A 21,189-nucleotide genomic window follows, 5' to 3' on the forward strand; every position below is an offset into this window, starting at 1 on the left:
TTTAGCAGAGATGTTTCAGTCTGAGGGAAAGTGGCTGATGCTTTGTGTGTGGCTGTTACCTTCCGATGCAGTATTTCCCTTTACAACTGCATATCAGGGACAGCAAGGGATTCTCCTCTTGTTCCTGGAAAATTAACAGCCCTGCCTGGAGATACAGCCTTACAGGCATGGGAAAGCCAGCTCAGAGTCAGTTTTTTCTCTTTAGGTTTTTAATTCATTTTTTTGAGAGTTGTTATATTCAAGGGATTTTAGGTTAAAGAAACAAAAATATTGAAACAAGCAATTTTGTTTGTTTGCTTGTTTTTTGATTGGTCTCTTTAATTTTTGTTTTTAATTTTAGGGTTGTTTTTTATTTTATTTTGTTTATTTTTTTATTTTATTTTTTTGGTCTCCCATTCTGGCAAGTGGAAAATAATTGCAATTGATTTTTGTTGTGCTTGCTTAGTTTTTGTTGGTGCTGGTTGTTTTGGTCTGATGTACCCAGAACTAAGTCATTTGTACATGCTCTGCCCTGTGAGGTATGACTCAGTGAGTCCTGTGCTTGGGCAATCAGAGCTGTGCACGTCATTCCCTGTGGAGTTTAACTGCCTCTTATAGAACCATATCAATATTTTCCCAGGAAATATATTGCCCAGTAGTCACTAAATAAAATGAAACTTTTTTTGAAGTGTGCTGGCATGTTGAAATCAAATCAAGGAAAAGCTCCTGGTTTTGTTAAAATGTGACTCAAGAAAGGAGAGGGGCAGCTTGGCTCAATCACAGGTCTGGGTTTTCCCAGAGAATGAGTTCAGATGCTCACCCAGAAACAGCCCCCTGTGGCTGATATCCCCAGAGATTAAATTTCTCAAAAACGCTGGGATATTAAATTTTTACTCACAGGTATCTGAAGCTTGATCTTCATCCTTCTGCAGAATAGGAAAAACTACTTTGAAATCCTCTTTCTCTGCCAGCTCTGCCAGGTGCTTATCCCAGTAATTTAGAATTTAGGCTATATATTTCAGGCTATATATATATATATATATATATATATATATATATATATATATAGGCTATATACACACACACACACACATATATATATATATATATATATAATGTTTATTTTTTTTCCAATTTTGTCTGTCTGAACTAAAGGAAACCCTTGAGCTGATGCCAGGCATTGCCCTGGTTCTGTGGGACAAAGTTGCTGTCACTAAGTTTGTGCCAGTCCCAGGAGCAGCCCTGTGTGCAGCTGCCCTTGCACAGCTGGGAGAAGGCAGGAAGGCCAGAGATGCTGTTCAGGGAGCACCAGGAACTTTTAATGTGTTTAAACTCTTGCTGGCTTTGCCATCCCAAGCTGTTACTTTCTTTTTGTCTGGGGAGTGATGGAGGAGCCTTGTTGGGCACAAAGTCCCTCCCTGTGGGTGAGGGCAGAAACTGGGCAGGAAGAGGAGGTGGTGGCTCACAGGTTTTTGTTGCCTGACTTTTGTTATATGATTGTCCCTAATCTAACCCAAATCATGTCCAAATCACTTTTTACGTCGTTTTCTACAAACTGAAGTTGTTGATTTATGTTTGCTTGACACAACACTAGACCAATGGTTATAGGCAAATGGCATCACCCTTCTTTATGTCACAGCATTCCTCAGTGTTTGGCTAAAGTCCAAATCCTAAAATGAGAAAGGAAAGTAAATTATACTGGAATGATGTTTTCTAATTCCAGTGTCATCAAGATGTCCTCTCTCTAATCAGCTTCTCTGATCTACTGGTTCCCCCCTTCCCCTAAAACCAATTTAGCTACCAAGTGATTGAAAGCTCCCTGATGGCTTAAGGAAATTTACAAGCAATTGTAAAATTTTTTAAATATTTTATTACTTTTTTTTCATTTGTCTTAGAAAGAAATATGAAATCTGCATGCAACTTTCTAAATATTTCAAACATTTAAATAGCATATGATAATTTAGCAGTACAGTACATTATACAGTGAGATAATATAGGGAGACTTCCTATAGTATATTTACAAATGAAAAGGTAGTTTTGTTATATTAAAAAGAGGAATGCACTGCTTAACGTTGAAAGTATTACATTCAAAATAATTAATATGTTGTATTGTGACTAAAACATACATAGGTATTTATATGTTTGCCCTATCGTAATTTTTCATAAAAAGGTACCTTTTAAAGGCTTTTTTGTGTTGTTGCTACAAATCTAGGAAAACATACACAATAATCTTGAAGCTTAAGATGTGTCAGTACTGAAGCCACAAACTTTCTGTAAGTGCTTCAGGTGAAAAAAAATTAAACATTTTCTTAGTAATAAAAATGACCTAGAAATGCTTTCTAATGCATGAGAGGTTAAATGGGAGATCCAGGACGCTTCGCCTTGCAGCAAGACCTCAAGTCCATGAAAGAAGAGGTACACAAGTGATGCTCACGCTCATTTGACAAGGTGCTGAGGGACCTCACTTCTGCAGGTACAGCCACAGCATTTTAGTGGCATCTTCCCCAAAAAACTCATCTTTGGTCCCTGCTCTGCCTGACTGAGGTGGAGGCTGCAAACACGAGCAACAACCCCAGCCTGAAGTTTTCCCACTGCCAGGGGGTGAGGGCCGTGGCTGTACAACACTGTCACAAACAGTTCTGTTTGCCTAATGAGCTTATAAAGCTCGATTGCAATCATAGTGAAATATGAATGAATAATAATTAAAAACAAAAAACTCCCAAAAGAACTTAAAACAAAAAGCACGTGTTCTCCTAATTTCAGTACAGAGCAGACGGGTATGAAATCAGAAATGAGACAGATGCTTGTGAAATGTGGAAGCCTTTTGCATACGGCTATAAAATGTAAAAACTGACCCTTGGTAAAAAGTGCTTTATAATAATATAGAATTTGTGTCTTATGCCTGCGAGAGAGAAATAATCTTCTGTAGAGCCCAGTCCTATGCCAGCCAAGGGAGTCCACTCCATTCCTTGTACCACTTTCTCTTACTCTTCATAAACCCTAAACAAAAGAAGAGCCAAGACCCGGGTGTTTAAACTAGGAATGTAAAAACTCAATTTCAAATAACAATAATAATAAATAACAAACAACCCAAAAATAGTAAAACCCCAAAAACCAGATTTTTAGCCTGTGTCTGAGTAATTTGGAAAGTAAGTTACTAACTTCACCAGTCACCAGATTGTTACCTATATCCATAAAGCATCTGGAAAAATGTTGGACTTCGACACTGTCACATCTTAGAGGCATGTGGGGAGTGACACACTTTACCATAATTATCTGGGTAAATAACATGAAGAAATCCACATCTACTAATTCACTTTAAATGCTGGAAAATCTCTATCTCATATACTAATGTTGAACCTTATCATGAGCTGTATATATTTTACAATACATTCACAATATCTGTGTTTGCAATCATATTACTCTATTTCATTTTTCTAGATTATTTCCTGAGAGCACAACTTGATGGGCTTGTCTGTCTGCGTGTTTCCTGAGGGCACAAGCTTGGGGCTGAGCATCCTTCATAATCTTAGTGACTGCCTCATGTAAAATAAACCAAAAAACAGGGGAAGGATGTAAATATGTGGTTATGCAATAGCCAGGGCTTCCACACGTGCTCTGTTTGTGAAGCAGATGCAGGGAGCTGGCAGGAATTTGGGGAGATGGCCAGGGGCTTGCTGTGCCCTGGCACCACCTGAGGCACCACCGGGGCCATGCTGGGATCACTGGCACCCGTGGGAGGGGAGAGGAGAGGAGCCTGCTGCTCCCTGGCCTTACTTGAGCTCACCTTGGGGAGCAAATTCCCCACCAGATGAGAAAGATGAGGGTTTGATGGACCCACACTGTGTGTGGAGGCTCTTTCTTGGCCATGGCTGGAGACATGGCAGGAGTTGGGCTGCTCCTGTTAATTACCTATGGGGCCATCACCAGGAATTCATGTCTCACTCTCTGTCTTCTGCCTATGACTTAGGAAAAAACCCAACCCTCTTTACAAGGGAGAAGCTGTCAGAGATTTTTATCAGAAAATGACCATTTTTCTGGGAATGATACACTAAAATTGGCAAATAGCTGCGTCATCAAGTATTGATGATGCTGAGGTGGTGAGATTGAAGTGTGGGACAGGGCTCCCTCTTTCCATCTCTGCTGACTACTTTTCTCTGACTGTGAGAAATAGCTTAGCTTTTCATCTTGGATTTTTACCCACAGAAGGGAGGTGAGTGTATGTAAATAACTGAGAATGTCAGCTGATGAATATTTTAACCAAAAATAATTACTATTTATAGTCAGAACAGCCTAATGCCAAAATAGAAGCGAGAATTGCATGTGGCAGGAAAGAATTAATATCAAGAACACCCATTTAAAATTGTAATTTTGGTAACGAAATACATCCTCTGTGCTGGATGGAGCATTTGCCAGTATGTGCATTTTTCTGTTTGTTCCACTTCTGAATGTTGCTGGTTGCCTGACTTGCCTCCAAAATCCTCACCCATTCAGCAAACTGGGGCTTACCTGCCTTTCTCCTTCCATACTCGGTACCACTTGAGCAGCCTCACGGTGTTCTGGCGCTTGGGGTTGAGGCAGTGCTGCTGCTCCCCCCTCACCCGTGTCCACAGCGTCACACTGCAAGGCAAGGGCACAGGGCACAGGTCACAGAATATGAGAACACCCCTGCTCCCACTCCACTCTGTGCCAGAATGGCCAGGGGGCTCTTGCCCAGTGGGGCAGGGTAAGGGTTTTCCAGCTCTGTGCTGTATGGGTGCAGATATTTTGAGTTTACTGGGATGAGGTCAGAGCAGCTCCTCTTCCTCAGTGCAGGGCATCGAGGTTGTACCAGATGAAATCTTACCCACTGGTTTTAATCAGTGGGTTTGCTCTGCCTAAGTGTTAGATATCATCTTTTGAGCCTAATTAATTTAATTAGGGGTCATTCAGGCATGACTTGCATGGAGAGACAGTTCCAGTATACTCAATACTTCACGCAAGAGAAATTATCAGAACTGCTTCATTGATTATTTTTAATTTTTTTCCTTAATTCTGTACTATTTTAAAAACTTGCATGAGGCAGAGTGCTTGTGTGCCCAACAGCCAAGCTCTGAGCCTCAGCATCAGCCCTGGGGGCTTCAGCCTCCTCTGATCTCCACTTGACCCTGCTCTCCTTGCTGGCTTGGTGTCCCCTTATTGTCAGGACCAAGCATGCTGGGAGACAAAACATGGCAAAAGTCTTTTCATCATTTGAGGCTCCCTCCTGGTGGGCTCAGTGAGGCTGCCACAGCTGAGGTGACATGAGACATCTGGAGTTGGGTCCCAGCAGAATGGCTTTCCAGAAACATCAACACCACCCCACTTTTGGACCTCAAAATTGAGCACTTTTCTGGTTTTCTTATTAATTTTGTGATTAAAAAACCAAAACAACATTCAAAAACTAATCCACAATGACAATTTTTATTAGAATTAATAATTTTCTGGAAATACCATCCATAACAGGGAAAACCAGTCATTGGTTTAACTAAAACCCTATAATATAATTAATTCAATGCTGCCAGAGACTTGAGTATAATGATAGCAGAAACCCAGAAATACCTGTGTATACTAAAGGACTTCTTTAATGGTTTGGATCAGAAAGGAAGACAAAACACCTTGCAGCCTTTCCCAGCTTGCCCTCCTGGTGCCTCACAAATTAAAATGTGCTGCCTGAATGAACTGAACTGAGGCTCTCACCACCATTTCAATTTCAAGGTTTCACAAGGTGTTCAAGCAGGACTTTCTATTCAATTAACCTTCCTCCCTGCCCCCCTTTTCTGCTTCATCTCCAGCTAAGGTCACAAAATGTTAGGGTGTAATTTCCAGGTTATTTTCTGGGACGATGTGGTCTTTTCCCCAATGCATGGGAAAGCAGTGGAAGAGCCTTTAATGGCTGTGGGCATCAGAAAGGGAAGGATCAGTGCTAAAAACTATGGACTAACTCTGTTCTAAGGGTGTTCTCAGCCAACTCCTCTGAGAGCAGTGTGTGCTTCAGAAGGAGAGTTTTCCTGGAGCTTTGAATGATGAGAATTTTAAGGGATTTGAGGGCAGAGCAAGGTTTCTCCATGCAGCAGCCACCTCCTCAGCTGTGCTGTTTGCACTGGCTGATCCAGACCTTGGCTTGGGTTTCTCTTCTGACAGACCATAGAGGATATTTCCAGAAAGTGATGGACAAGCTGAATTGCAGGAGGAGAGGAGCAGGAGGACCCCTGAAAAGATGCAAGCCCTACATTTGCACCAGAGGCAGTGAAGGACACTCTGGATTTACCAGTCTGCAGTCTGAGCAGGAAGAGATCCATGGTTTGCCTCTCAGTGAACTGTCTCTTTCCTCAGGCTGAGATGCATTGTTTTGACATCACATGTAGCTTTTCTGCTTTGGTTCTGGAGGATGGACAGCAGAAATGTTCCCAAGGCAGTCTCATTTTAAGTCCACTGCCATTTTCAGTCCCTGATGGCTGCAGGGTTGGGCTGGCAGCGTGTTTGGGCACCCTGAGATGACCTGGACCTGCTCAAGAGGATGCTGGTCTGACAAATGCAAGGCAATGTGCCTAAGAGGTGCTGTGGAAGTTTCTACTTGAGTGAGGAGTTACCTGGATGGGCTGTGAGAAGAGGCTGAGAGAGATGGAGAAGGGATGAAGCATCAGAACACCTCCAGTAAGATTCCTCCACTGGGATTTTGCCCAGGGCTTGGTGGCTGCAGCCTTCACCCTAGTATCTAAGTGTCCCTGTGCCAAAATTCACCCCAGTATGTCCATGCCTCCAAGGCTGTGAGAAACACCCCAAATTAATCTGTCACCCCAGAACCCTGTGCCCCACACATCTCATCTGCAGGGACAGAGGGGCTGCACCTCTGCCTACAAATACCCTGTCTCCATGAACTCAGGGATCCTGGCTCTGGTCTTTTCATCCCAGGCTGCTGTGGAAACTGCCATCTACCTTTACTGCCCTGGAGAAAGGCACTGCTGTGAGCTGTTTGCCATCAGCTCTTCTCAGCCTGATGTATCTCCACACTCTGTGGCAAAACATGGGTGGGGGGGTTTCAGAACTTTCTGGTAGAAAGAATTAAACTTCCCTCCTATTTTCTGATGCTCCCCCTCATTCCAGGGGACAGATACACTCACAATTACTGCTAAATATACCATCAGTCTTGATAGGTTTTGACTAGACTGAGGACTCAGTTTAACTGTCTCTCACTCTGTGGCACAGCTCTGCTGGGGGGTTATGGCTGCAGCCTCCCTAACTGCACCCCCCAAACCCACTGTTTCTCTATCCAACACAATTTTTATCATGTTTCTGCTATATGGGGGCTTTTAAGGTGGGCAGAAGGGGACTCAGCTTCCACAACTCGTTTTAGATGATCACTGCAACAAAAACTCAGTTGCAGGAATTCAGCTGCTCTGTGCCATGTCCAGAGACTCTTGGATAAATTGGTTCCCAGAGTATTAATTTCAGTGCTTTCAGTGCTGAGTTCAGGCTGCATCAGGGTAGCTGCAAAGGCAGTGATGACAGTGGGTTTGCCCCACAGACACCCCCAGCAATGAAACCGTGATGGGACAGTTCAGTCACAGCAGCGGCTGCAAACCTTGGACAACCCTCAGCCTCGAATAGTATTCCTCAACATCTGCCCTGTCAGGCTGGAAAAGCAACTGTTCTACACAGCATTCTGGCTTTCCAAGTTTTCTGACTGGAAGTAAAATGTTGCATTAATTAGATTTATTTCATACCCCCTGGTCACCATCTGCTTTTGGGCAAATAACTGGAGTGAGATGCCAAGAGTAGTGTCCCTCTATGACATCATTTTACTGTTGAAGGGCCAAAGCAAACAGAGTAAAGCTGTGAGGAGCTGATTCAGGCAGGATGGCTCTGCAAGAATTTTTCTGTTCAGGTCACCATCGGCTGGCTCGGGCTTCAAAGCCATGGGTCTGACGTTCCCTGAGCTCAGCATTGCTCACAGTGATGGTGCTCTGCCTCTGGAGGAAGCCTAAGGAAGCTTGGATTTCCATTCCTTCTCCACCAGCCCTCTGCTGAGCCTGGCAAGACAGTTCCATGAGGGAAGTCTGTGGTGGCTGCTGTATTTGTGCCAGGTGTATGGGCAGTTTTGCCCTGTGGGCATGGCAAGGTGCTGGAGGTGGGTGCAGCCTGCACAGATCCCGTTGGTAATATTCAAACCAGTCCTTGGTGTCCCGGGCTGTGGCTGACCATGGGACCCTTTCCCCCCTCCTCTTAGGTGGCAGGGGGTGCTCAATGCAGTCTTTTTGGATTATCTGCCCTTCTGGTTCTTATCCAGCTGCATCATGTGCTGGTTGGATGGTGCTTTGTTGGGGCAGTCTTAAGATATCCAAACAGGACAGGAAAAAAGACAATCTCACCCATACAAAAAATTTAATAACTCCTTCCTTTTTTAGCCAGTTATGTAGAAAATCACTGTACCTGCCTCAGCTTAGTTACCTACTACATCAGTTTGAGATTTCACAGCAACACTGGTCCTGGATTGCAGGGACACTGGGAGGAAAGCATTTTATTACATGCTGAGTAACCCATCAGGTGAAGGCGATTCCTCTGGTACAGTGCAGGGTAACTCTTCCTTGCAGAAACCACCACGAACCAAACTCTGCTCGTGTTTCTTCTGCATGCTCAGAATAACTTGAGTAAATATTTCTGAGTTTTGTAACAGGCAGCTTGGAGTAGAATTTGTCCCTATTTCACTTGAACTAATGATAATCGTTTTCTGCTACCCATTCTGGAAATACTTATTTGATAAAAAATAAAAATTGTGTCAAAAAATGATACGTGGGGTTTTGGTCAGAATTGCACCTTTTCTTTTTTTCATCTGATGCAGCAAATTGCTATTCCCAGGAATCAGCATGCCAGGGCATGAGGAAAACAAAGAACAAAGAAGGAACTTGCAGATAAGGTGAAGCAGTTCAGCTGACAGGGAAACAGAAAGCAATAAATGAAGGAAAACTTACATAATCATCTCTTCCACGCAGAATGGGTACCTCGGTTTTATTTCCAGCTTCCGTACATTAGAGAATCTTATTTTAGGACCTTTTCTTGAACATTTGCACTTCACGCCTACAAGAGAAAGCGTTTTCTCATTCGCCTGCAAAGCCTCCTGCATACCAAGCGTCCCTTCCACTCCAGCACTCCAGCCTATGTGCATCCAGGAAAACTTCAGTTTGCTCTTTTTAGCCTTGGTGGGAAAAGATTTTTTTTTTTAATGCTGTTTAGCTTAAAAAGAGATTTTTTTCTCCCCTTTGGTATATCCCAGAAAAAGCTAGTGACTCTCTGGGAAATATGTTTTAGAGCACTACGTATGTTCTAGGACTTTGTAAATAGTAGATTTTTAAAGTGCACCTGCTGTGATGAAATACAATTATATTTAACAAAAGGAAATTAAAGAATCAGAACTCGCTTTAAACTGAGCAAGCAAGTGCATGTCTGGCTACTTTTTCATTCACTCGTGTCTCACTTGGACTTGGTAGGACTTTGAGTCATTTCTCCTTGCATGGATGCTGTGGTGCAGTCGTAGGACAAAAGCCGAGCATTTTTTAACCCTCATTTTCGTGCATAGCAGAAAACGCAGACTGTGCCACCACCTCACATCCAGCTCTGCTCTATTTGCCCTGAAAACCACCCTCGGTTTCAAAGGAGATGCTTAAGCTCTGTTCCTGAATAACGAAGAACATGGCATGACCTGCTTCACTACGAGCTCTTTGCCTTGCAGCGGAGACACAGATGAAGACACAACTTTATCCCTTGTATTTTATCTCTACTTCACCTTTAAATAACTTGCAGCTCCCTTACTCCCAGATTGCATACATCGCACCTTTCCACCGTGCAGGGGATAGCTCAACCCAAGCCAGGGCTATCAAGACACAAACACAAATCACTGGAAAAGAGATTTACATGGGAATAAGCAGATTAAACCACTTTACCTTCCGCGCTGGCTAAGCACATCGCGATGAAGAGCAGGAGCAGAGCTGCTGTCAGGAGCTTCATTGTGAGACAGCAGGTACCCAGGGAGGCGCCTGGGGGTGGCTGTGTTCGTTGGCCTGGGGCTCGTCCCCCCGATGCCGCTGTCCCGGGGTGGATGAGCAGGGAGGGGACGGCGGAGCGGCTCCCGGCGGAGCGGCTCCCGGCGCTGCCAGCGCTCTGCCGCTGCCTTCCCTTCTCCTCCTTTAAAGCGCTTCCCGCTGCCCTCGCTCCCGGCTCATTAATATGCACAGCAACTCCACGGCTCCCTCCGCTTCCTCATCCCCGGCAGGGAGGGGGGGACCGGCACCCCGGGGGAGGGAACATCCCCTATCCCCGCCCCGAACACCCCGGAGGGAGCGCAAGCGATGGGGCGGCTGCTCCTGCCCCTGCCCAGCTGGGACCTTCCCCGTCGGAGGAGGGCTGCTGGGGAGGGTGATGTGTGTGTTTGTATGAATAGTGCTCTTAGCTGGAAAACCATCCCCCTGCGAGCGCACCAGGGATGCCCGCGCTCCGCGGAAATTCCCATGCACCTTGGAAATAAGATTTGGAGAGTCTCAGTCTAGCCTGGGAAGTGGTGGCACCTTTTGTAATAGATTGACTTAAATAATTTTTCTAGCTTTAGCAGGCTTTTAAATCTAAAGGAAAGTTTAGTGAATCAAATGGGAAAATATTCCTAAATGCGTTGTTTGGTGGGTTTAGCATGTGGAATGCTTTAGGAAATGCGCTCGGTTTATCGCTGCTTTAATGAACACTCGAACGATATTCTGCTCAAGATAGGATAGCAACACGCAGGAACTTCATGGATGTAAATACATGTTCCTCCTCCCTTGCAGAGTCTGTTTATGATTTCAGAAACAGCTAAAGAGCATCTTTGAATACAGATTCCAGATTTTTGTCCAAATAAAACGGGTGGAGATCAGAGTGGGGTCTGATCGCCTTCGCAGCAGTGCATTTCAGACCCGCCGCAGCCAAACGCCTCTGTGGGTCCGCGCTCATCCCAGCCCCGCTGCCCGCGCTCCGCACTCCAACATTCCCGTTATTAGAACCGACCGAAACAGCCTGCCAGCCCAGGCAGCGCCTGGGGAGAGCTTGCCACGCACTCCCAGCTCCACTTGCATTTTAAGTTTCCCACATGGCTTCGTTCCTGCCGGCTCCCATTGGCAGCGGCCATCCCGCTGCGTTCCCGGCCCGGGTGTTGGCAGGCTGCGAGTACAGCCCTACCACACACAGGCTGCACGTTGCGCACAGGCAGCTGCCGTGTTCCTGGCCCTGGCTCCCATGTAGGACGTGCTGACACGCCGGGAACGGCCTGGCTGGTCTGCCCTGCCTGCACAGCTCTGCCCTGCATGCACAGCTCTGCACAGCTCTGCCTGTGCAGCCCTGCCTGCTCTGCCCTGCCTGCACAGATCTGCCTGCAGAGCCCTGCCTGCTCTGCCTGCAGAGCTCTGCCTGCACAGCTCTGCCCTGCCTGCACAGCCCTGCCTGCTCTGCTGCACTGCTCTGCCTTGCCTGCTCTGCCCTGCCTGTTCTTTCTTCACAGCCCTGCCTGCTCTGCCCTGCCTGCACTGCGCTGCCTGCACAGCTCTGCCTGCTCTGCCCTGCCTGCTCTGCCTGCACAGCCCTGCCTGCTCAGCCCTACCTGCACTGCTCTGCCTGCACAGCTCTGCCTGCTCTGCCCTGCCTGCACAGCCCTGCCTGCACTGCCCTGCCTGCTCTGCTCTGCCTGCACTGCCCTGCCTGCTCTGCTCTGCCTGTCTTGGTGGAATGCCAGAGGCTGCATGTCAGGGACAAGGCTGTGGGCACTGGCTGACGTGGCACGGAGCTTTTGGGATAAAAGGCTTGTTTCAGGGTTGTGAGGCTGCTGCTGGTGCAATGGGGCACAGGGGGTATGGTATAGTTTCTGTTGTGCTTTCAGCATTTCTGCTGCACAGCTCTAAGCCAGCTCCAGTGGCTCTCATTGCACCCTGCTAGGAATGGTTTGTGGGCTGTGTTATTAAATGCCAACAGGACTCAAGAGAGAGGTTTATTCCAGAGCCTGGGATGAAAACAAGCAGCTGAGGTATGGAAGGTCTCAGTTCAAATCTTTAAAATAAATTCCCAATTTCCTTTTAAAAAAAACCCACCTCCAAACCCCAAGGAGAGTACAAAAGGCTTTTTTTAGAATTACTATCAGCTGGTGCTGAAGATGTTCATTGGGCAGGGGGAAATCCTTCCTTGCTGCACCTTAGGGTAATTCCACCATTGCACCTTTGTCTGCACTGTGTGCAGGAACAGCTTCAGGGAGAGTTGTGGTAAGGAAAAATCTTTTCCCCTCTACTAATAAGAATTTGGGTGCAGCTTTAGCTGATGGCAATTTGAACTTTCCCCAAACCAGGGAACTCATGTACAGGCTGGAGAAAAATTAAAGGAAATTCTCGTGCTTTCAAAAAGTGAATCCCATCTTCTTGTATGACTTTTCTCATGCTGAAAGAGCCAAGTTTATTAAGTATGGACTGCTGCTTTTGTTGCAAATTTCATGTAGAAATGAATGTATTTGAGGTATGTGTACACATATGGTGACTCTCACTGTGTGCCCAAGCAGTTCAGTGTCTTTGTGCCAGGCACTGTTTTTGACAGTAATTATTTCTGAGAGCTCAATGGTGCCTCTTGCCTGGTGTGACAGATTTTGGTGGCCATGTACAACTGTCTCTGACACCTGCTCTGTCTTAAAATGACAATCACAGAAGTTTTAGCACATTATTTGAGGGAAAAGAAACATATATGGAATTCATTACAGTCCTGGCCCAAAAGAAACTCCGATAATTCAGATATATTTTCTTAGTGCAATCATATGCTGAATTGCTCAGCATACACTGGTGTGCCTGGGATATCTCCAGCAGATCTGCTAAGCCCCACAAATGGGCTTTGACGAGCAACCAGTGCTCCACAGGCTGTGGAGCACAGGGTAAGTGGCTGAAGCATCCCTTTCAGACCTCACAAAGCCACAGAGTAATTGATCAGGGCTTGGGTTTTGCCCCACACAAAAGAAGTGTTTCAGAGCAGACACGGTCACCAGGGTCCTGCTGTTGTCCTGGGCTCTGCAGATGGGACGAGCTCAGAGAGCCACACGTCCCCAGGGGAGCATCATCTACCTGTGCACAGAGTGTGCCACCTGCTCTGCCTGCCTAATTAGGGGGCATTGTTGCTGCTGAAAGGACTCTCATTTCAGCTCATCCCATCCTCTGATCTTTTCAGGTCTCTGCCCCAGCATAAGGCTCTCTGGAAAACCAAGGCTGAAGCCTGCCTTTGCCTCTGAGGGCAGACTCAGAGGGACCAGAGGTGATTTGCCACCCTGGGAGGGAGATTTGTGACATGGAGGGCATGGATGAGCAGTTGTCTCCTTCTAAATAAGAAAGAAGAGTTTTAGCAAAGGGATTACCATTTGAAGAAAAATCCTCACCATTTTTGTGCACCTGGAAGCTCAAATCATACATTGTTGAGTGCAATGTGTAGCTGAACTAAAACAAAGTATTTATGCTTGTAGGCAAGTGCATGTTGCCCTTTGAAGGGGGAGCTACTGGGATGGGGCAGTTAAATCCCAAAATAAATAGTTCTGGTGGAAAAATGGGAGGGCTCCAAAAGAGTTGTTAAATCTGCCAGGGCAAGGACATTTGTGTCTTTGTGCTCAAAACAAGACTGGGTGGGGTCCATGCCCTGACCTGACCTCAGGTGAGGCTTTTCCTCCTGCTATGGATGTACACAATTCCCTAAGCCATCACACAGTGTCCTTTAGGTGTTCATCTGCATCCCAAGGACCAGGATATGCAGTATTACAGTCATTGCCAGTATTAGAAATAATTTTGTATTCAGCTGGATTTGGATATGCTGGTTATTTCAAGCACAGGGTAAACTATGATTTGGATTAACTGTCCTTTCAAATATCGTAGTGTTTCGTAGAGGGAAGATGAAGGTGCTCATCATGGTGAGAAATTTTTGTAAAGTGACCATGAAACCAAAGCTACTTATTGCTCTTGAGGCAAACTGTGAATGGCTCATCTGAGTTTAATGTCTAAGAACATCCCTATCAGCTCATCAAGGAGAAGATTAAACATTTTTTAAATTGAACATTACTAGTGACGTTACAAAATCCCTACATATGTCAGGAATCTGGAGGAGGAATTAGACTTAAATGCTCACTAGAAATTTCAGCATTAAGGTGGAGGTGTACAGAGGTGAGGCATGTTGTATGCATTTTTTTTTTTTCTGGCTCCTGCACTTCCTTTTTTTATGCCTTTTTGGTGTTGTAACCATTCTGTATGGGCCCTTGCAACAGAGGAAATATAAAACTCGATTCCAAGCTTGAAGTCAGGGGTGAATTGCCTCAGATTTTGGGAGGCTGTCGCAAGCCTGCTCCTGCCGCGCTGAACTTACTGGAGGATGTGTTACAGCCTGTGGTCAAGCCCATGTTTTCACCTCTAGCTCTAAATGACCTTTTTCTTTCCTCAATAGCCCTGAACAGTAGTTGTGTCATCCTTGCATGTATGTGTCCATCGTAATTTGAAAGGCAAAGCTTTGGATTTCATCTTTGGTTTTTGGAAACAGGAAACATTTCAGGGAAAACAGCTGTGGAGTTTCACAATGGATGAATTCTGCAAAATAAGGCTTGTATTGTTGGAGTCACTGTGTTCTTTTGATATTTTCTTTTTATTTTTATTTCCATAATGAGATTAAATTCTAGACACTGCTTCTTCCCTTGGGAATAGTTTTAAGGCAACTCTCTTCCTAAACCTAAATTATTCACTGAGAAGGATTTTTTTCTGAGATGAGAACATGGAGGTCAGATCTGGGACTGTTGTCATGGCTTGGAGCTCTTTGAAGCTCTTTGTCATGAATCATTAAAAAGGGCTGCAATAAAATAGCAAAAGGGAGAGCTGGCTCTTTGTGTAGGTGATTTGAGAGTCACTTCTAGATATGCACAAAAGGATTAATCCCAACTGTGACTTTTTACATTGAGAAAATAATAAGTTGTGTTTAATTTCCTACTGACTCATTTCCTTGCGTGTTACAACTTACCATTGGATTTTATGTGCAAGCACAGCTTACACTTTACACAATTTTGTTAACAGGCATTTCAACTGTGAATGTCTGTAGATATTTATTTTGTGCTTAATCACACAACAAGTTGGGTGGCTTTCTTTACCATCCACCCTGATGCTTGCTGTAGTGTAGAGGGAATAATGTGAAGGTAAGAAAGGCAGTGTGTTTGATCTGACTGACTCACATTCCTGATAGCGCTGGCCAAAGCCTTGAGAAGTCTCCATGGTGTTGCATGAGATGAGAGACAGTTGGGACAAGGATGGGGTCCTTGTTTGTGTGTTCTCCCTTTCCCAACTGTTTTTAATTCCTGAGTCAGACTGAGAGAACTGGGGTGACCACATGGTGTTAGTACCCAGCTATGCAGTTAGAACATGACAGCACTGGATAAAACATCAGCAGTTGGATGAAAAACCCTCCATTTTGCCCCAGATTGGAAACACGTTGTGCTATCCTGATTTGCTGATTACATCTCCATTTGTGGGGGACTAGTTTTGGGTCATCTGTGAGTGCCAGCTTTTCCAAAGAAAGGCTTTAAGAGCAGAATAGGGTGTTACTGTATGTAATGAATTGCAGTCAGCCTCTCAGTGCTATTAATGTCACTTCTCTCAATAGGAGTGGCTCTGCTGCCAAGCCATCCATATTCAAAAGCACAGGGAATGTGGAAAACTGAACCAGAAGGTGTTTTATTTTTGCAAGACAATCGAGATGAGAATGAGATCACCACCTGAAAAGTTTCTAATCCAGTTCCAGGTGAGCTCAGGTGGGGAGCTGTGACAGCAATATCCACAAATGTTCAGGCATGAGAAAACCCATTCCTGACACTTCTCCTTTCTGCAGCTTGTTAAAACTGGGCATAATTTCAAACATTTGCAGGAATGGCAGGAACGTGCTTCAGCATATCCGCTTCCAGCATTGACTCCATGGGATGAGAGTCCCTTAGGAGAGCTGGTGAGCAGGACCCTGCTGCAGTGTCCACGTTGCAATGGTTTAATAGGCCTTAATATAAGGAAACTGAGGCTGTGGGGGAGAGGGCAGCAAAGCTTGGAGTGTGTGGGGCCCTGTACCATGAGCTACAGCAGCAGCAGCAGAGCCTGTGTGCCCTGCTGGCACTGTGGGTGGGAGCTGTAGTGCCTGGAGGGTGATGGCCACTGCAGTGGTGACAGCAGAATCTGTGGCAGGAATGTATTTGCAGCTCTTCAAGGCCTTTTCCAAAGCCCTGCAGTGAGGGTCTTTTCTGGTGTCTTTTACGAGGGATTTTGAAGCAGAATGATGAAGACATAAAATGATTGATACATATGAAATTGCAGAGGCAAAGCCATGCAGGGTGTCAGATCCACCTTTCAGGTCCTGCTTTCATAACCCAGGGGTAGCATCCAGGCATGGAGCTGTCCTGGGGATCCCACACATGAGGAAATGACTGGGAAGGGGTGACTGCCCTTCCAGGAAGACACGATTGTTACCTTGATGTATTCTATGGTTATTCTCTGGTGGCTTCTGGCATCTTTTTCTGGCTTTTTTTTTTTTTTTTTGGACTTGTGGCCTTATCTTTCCAAAAAAACATAACACCCAAAAGTCTGTGGGTGTGTGGATACAGCACTTGATGGAAGATCTTCTCAGCAGCCTTTGAAGGGTTTGTTTTTGTGCTTGTTTCCAGTGACTGGGAGCTGTTTACATTTGCCCACAGAGTAACCACAGCAACAAAACTGCCCAGCACCAAGAACTAAAGCCATTAGATAAAAAATTATCATAATAGAGTGATTAGGTATAGAGGGAAATCATCTCACAGCATCTCCCGTGGTGATGTGCAGGAGTGCCTGGGGTGCCACTGGAGAGGGGTGGATGCAAGGATGGGAGTGCCAGAACCAAGCAACACACTGGGACTGGCTTGGGCACAAAGCCACAACATCTGTAGGTGCCCACAAGGCTCTGCAGGGCTTCTCCCACCCACTCTGTGCTTTCTGTAATGTGCAAAAATCCCTTGCAAGCTTAATGAAGCCCACTCTCCTGCAGACAGGAAGGGTGCTCCCAATCTCTGTTCATTTTCTGCTGAGCTGTGTGTTAGTAATGGTGGGAATTTTTCATATGCTGATTTTTTTCCTTCCCTTGGGATAGAAAACATATGTAGTGTCTTTAAAAATAAATAGAATTAATGGCTTAACAATATAGACTTTGAATAGATGATGGAACATTAGTAGGCTGCAATCAATCAAAAAAAGATCTTTTTCTTCTGAGTAATAAATATGTTAATTATTTTATCTACTCAGATAAAAGCTTAATTACCATAGCACTTGGGAAGTGGGAAGAGGGAGGTAGTTATGCATAGTGTTCCTAAGAAAATCAGCTAATTCTGCAAATAAACCAGCATTTCTGCAAGCAAACCAAGAGAGATCCTACAGCAGCCAAGCTGTGCACATCTAGCAGTGGTGTAGCCAGTAGGGACTTGGTGGAGAGCCTCATTGCTCTGAACCTCAGGCTGGATTTGCCCACTTTCCTCAAGTTTTTCACCTGGTTACATGCTCAAGTGTTGATCATGCCTTGCCACCCATCTCTTCTTCATGTGTGGTCTGGGTGGGCTGCAAAAGAGCTGGGCCAAGCACTTCACAAACCCACTCTGGCAGTGAGTATTCTGGAGTTCATCACTCCCTAGGAGCAGGGTGGGTTGGCCAGGCTTGCAGATCATCACAGCAAGGGATGCAGCAAGGGAGCAGCACAGACCACTCATTACACCCTGCCAGCCCCTCTCTGCTTGGCCATGCTGACTGTGCCTACATCAAGAACAGCTAAAGCACAGAAAATCTATGCTGTGCTTTGCTGTACTGTCATACCCCTGAGTAGGTAGAAGTGAACTTCTGGGGTTTTTTATTAACAACCCAGAAAGAATCACAAAAAGGTGTCACATTGCAGAACTGATGTGGTGAAGAAAGAGTGTTTTTGTTGTGGAAATCAAATTAGAAATCAGCTAGATTGCAAGAGAGGGCTGATAGTCTTTAAATGCCAGGGACAGTGATGGCATGGGGCTGGGACTGGGGACTGGTAAAGTGATGGTGCAGTCCTGCTCTTTGTAGGCTGCCTTAGGTGTCTTCCCCAAATCCAGGGCTTTGCTGCTTTCACTCTTGAGGACAAAAATATGTCCGGCTTGTGATTCCTTCCAAAGGCCTTTGGCAGCCTCTCCTGGCAGTTGGCTGTTTCTGAAAAGGCAGGCAGCTGTTGCTAAAGTGATTTGGAGCAGAAGTGGTGCTCTGGAGCCCTAGTGCTGCAGGAGAGGATCAGCACCCATGGCTGTTCCCATTGTGGATGGGGCTGGCTTTGTGCTAGGAGCTCATCTTTGGAAGGAGAAGATGGTGTGAATTCCCCCTCTGTTCTTCTTCATCTCCCGTGTCAGATCAATGCTCTGTCTGAAGGAAAATTTTGGAGAAACTCAGCAGGCAGCATTTCTTTTGATGCCTGCTAAGGATTATGCAAATATCTGTCCCATTCCTGAGAGCTCCCCAGAGCTCAGTAGCTTGGAAGGGAAGTCTCAGAGCAGCAGAATTTTCTACACATGGATGTGGCTTTATGGATACTCTCAGAGATCAGGGTGCCTGAGAGTTAACATGAATTTCAATTAAGAAGACATTAAGAAGAGCAGAGGGAAAACAGATTAGCTGTCCTCTTGCCTTGCTGTATGAGACAATGAGAGAATGTGATGAGATCAATGGAAAAAATAAAAGGAAATGAGAAATCAAAGGAATTGCTGCTTTACAGCTTATTTCATATGCTGAATTGGGAAATTTGCCCTTTAGGGGATCAAATATTCTCTTATTTTTTTAACATATTTGGTTAACTCAAAGATGAAACCCATGATGGAGACTGGTCCCCCACAGGGATTCTAAAGGAAACAATCCATTTCAGGTACAAGTGGTGGGACACTGCTGGACGTCTCCTCCCCTGTGCTCTCAGAAACCACACAGAGCTGTGGCATCTGCCCAGGGCTGGATTATTGGAGCTGTAATCCATCAGCACAGCTATGCCAGGGCCTTGCTCTCAGCATCTCAGGGAGGCTGAGCTGCATTCACCTCCCTTCTCCAGGCTGTTCATGGAGCAGTGTGCAGATGCTCAGAACCAAGACAGAGAAAAGGATCTCTGTCCTTCCCTTCCAGCATTTCAGTGGTGCTTTGGCAGTCGCTGTCCTCGTGTCTTGAAGCAGATCCAGCAGATCCTTTCTGGGATTTCAGGTTAGCTGTGAGCTTTGTCACTTTGTGTCCCATGTGACTTGCCCTCAGAGAAGGAAGTACTAAGGGTCATCATCCCAGCAGTAGTAGCTCTGGTTCCTGTACTTCCCTAGGGCTGGGATTTTGTTTCTTATTAATTTAAAACATTTCACTGTGCCCACTCTGTAGCTCCAGGTAATTGCTGAGTTTTGTATGGGTCATACACTCCCTGTCTTCTGCAACCACCAAGCCTCTGCCCAGGTGGGAGTCAATGGGAAAACTCTTGCACTGGAGGCTGAAAAGGAACTTTCCTTGTTCTTAGGTAAGTGGGTCTTTGGGGCACTAGCAGTCAGTAGTTGGTGGTTGACTCCAGCCATCACTGGCCTTTGATGAGCAAAGATTCAAGGTTTTTGCAGCCACACACTGCTGCCAAGTCACCTCCTCTTTGGGAGTGCACAAACATTCCAGTCTTCCTCCTTCCCTGATGCACAAGCCCTTGGTGTGATGCCCTGACCAGCTGGCTGGTAGCAGGGAACTGCTGCCAGAGGCTAAGATGAATGATTTGTCCTCGTGCTACTGTCACAGTTTCTTGAGACTGATGCCTCTCTAATGAGCATCTTTACCTTCATAAATTCTTCATTAGCATTTGTATCTCTGGTACTTTGCATACGTTTGCTGGTGATATCTGCTAGATTAGGCAAGTTTCCCTTCCAGGTGCCTGAATGGGTTTTTCTTTCCCCCAGTGGTGACTTTGGCTGTGCAAGGCAGTGTCTCTTCCCCTTGGCACAGTAAACTTGCCATAGATATGGCACTTTGATGACAAAGGAGCCACATTTTAGCAGTAAGAATACCTTGGCTTTAACAACAGGCAGTTAAACTTCAAAACTGGAACTCCCCACGGATACAGAGAACAACAACAACAAAAGCTTTTAACTGCTCTGCTCTCTGTGTCTGCAAGCAGTGGGTGCCAGCAGAAAGGAGGCCAGCTCCAAACAATCGCAGCCTTGCCCCACACTCGACTACCAGACTTTGAATGTGTTTTGTTTTGATATCTTATACTTGAGAATTTCTGTTCTAATTGCATGTAGTGCCTGGCTTGGGAAAGGCCGTTCTGCTGCGAATGCAGCTGTGCCCCTGCTCCCTGCACAGCCCACCCCTCTGCTCCAGAGCTGTCAGGTGGGACGGCCGCCTTGCAGGGTCTGTTTTTGCCAAGGAGATGTTGAAATTATTGGCTGGTTCTTCAAAGGTCTGCAGTAGTTCTTGATGTTCCTCACCGGAGTGGGGCAGCGGAAGAAAGTCACCTGGGAAATGCTGTCTGGAAGTGAAAATTGAATTCGTTAATGCTCTTGAAGAGCAAATAAAGTTTCTAAGTATGGGAAGCAGCCCACGCAGCCTTTAGATGTGTTTGTATCCAAACAAACCCAATGTATTAATTTCTTCAGCACGTAATTGCTCCAAATAAGCTATTGGGTAAGGCTGGATGCAGGAAGGAAAAATCCAGGACAGGTTTGCCTTTCTCACAACGCTAGCCTGATCTTGTATCCATGATTGCACTAGTTGGTCAGGAGGGTTGTATTAGATAAGAATGTTATTATTAATTTGACTTGTATGTGTAGGACAGGGTGACCTTGTTTTTCTTAGGAAAAACTCCTAAAATTGTCCAGTTCAAGCTAAGGGACCATCTCTTAACCTTTCCATTCAACCCCATTATTGGGTCCAAGGGTGTTTGAAGTTTCAGGGTGTTTCTCAGAATTTTCTCTTTTGTTTGTTTTGTAAACTATGGATGCAGAAGCAGCAGCCATTCACAGATATAGCACACCTATGTTACTTTTAAAGCCTGTTATGTTAACTTTCATCCTGTCTGGACTGACCTCTGTCCACTGAGTATAACATACACCAGGGATTTCCATTATAGCCCTGCACTTCATCCCTGGCCTTGTGTGTA

The 21,189-nt window shown here is 45.5% G+C and overlaps 1 protein-coding gene across 1 annotated transcript; it reads right to left on the reverse strand.

Annotated features, from left to right (window-relative positions):
* Nucleotides 1-2,060: 2,060 nt before the first annotated feature.
* On the reverse strand, nucleotides 2,061-10,284 carry CXCL14 (C-X-C motif chemokine ligand 14). The gene is made up of 4 exons (XM_033073415.2): nucleotides 9,939-10,284; nucleotides 8,970-9,075; nucleotides 4,489-4,599; nucleotides 2,061-2,979 (listed from the first exon to the last, which is right to left on the reverse strand). Exons 1-4 carry the CDS (start codon nucleotides 10,000-10,002, stop codon nucleotides 2,964-2,966), a joined length of 297 nt encoding a protein of 98 aa, XP_032929306.1. The 5' UTR covers nucleotides 10,003-10,284; the 3' UTR covers nucleotides 2,061-2,963.
* Between the last annotated feature and the right edge of the window lie 10,905 nt (nucleotides 10,285-21,189).

Source organism: Catharus ustulatus, chromosome 15 (genome assembly GCF_009819885.2).
Source record: "Catharus ustulatus isolate bCatUst1 chromosome 15, bCatUst1.pri.v2, whole genome shotgun sequence".
NCBI lineage: Eukaryota > Metazoa > Chordata > Aves > Passeriformes > Turdidae > Catharus > Catharus ustulatus.

Coding starts and splice junctions, on each gene's coding strand:
- CXCL14 (XM_033073415.2), bottom strand. CDS start 10,002: ATGAAGCTCCTGACAGCAGCTCTGCTCCTGCTCTTCATCGCGATGTGC. Junction 9,076..9,938: donor GTGCTTAGCCAGCGCGGAAG/GTAAAGTGGTTT, acceptor TTTCTCTTGTAG/GCGTGAAGTGCAAATGTTCA. Junction 4,600..8,969: donor TGCGTGGAAGAGATGATTAT/GTAAGTTTTCCT, acceptor CTTGCCTTGCAG/TGTGACGCTGTGGACACGGG.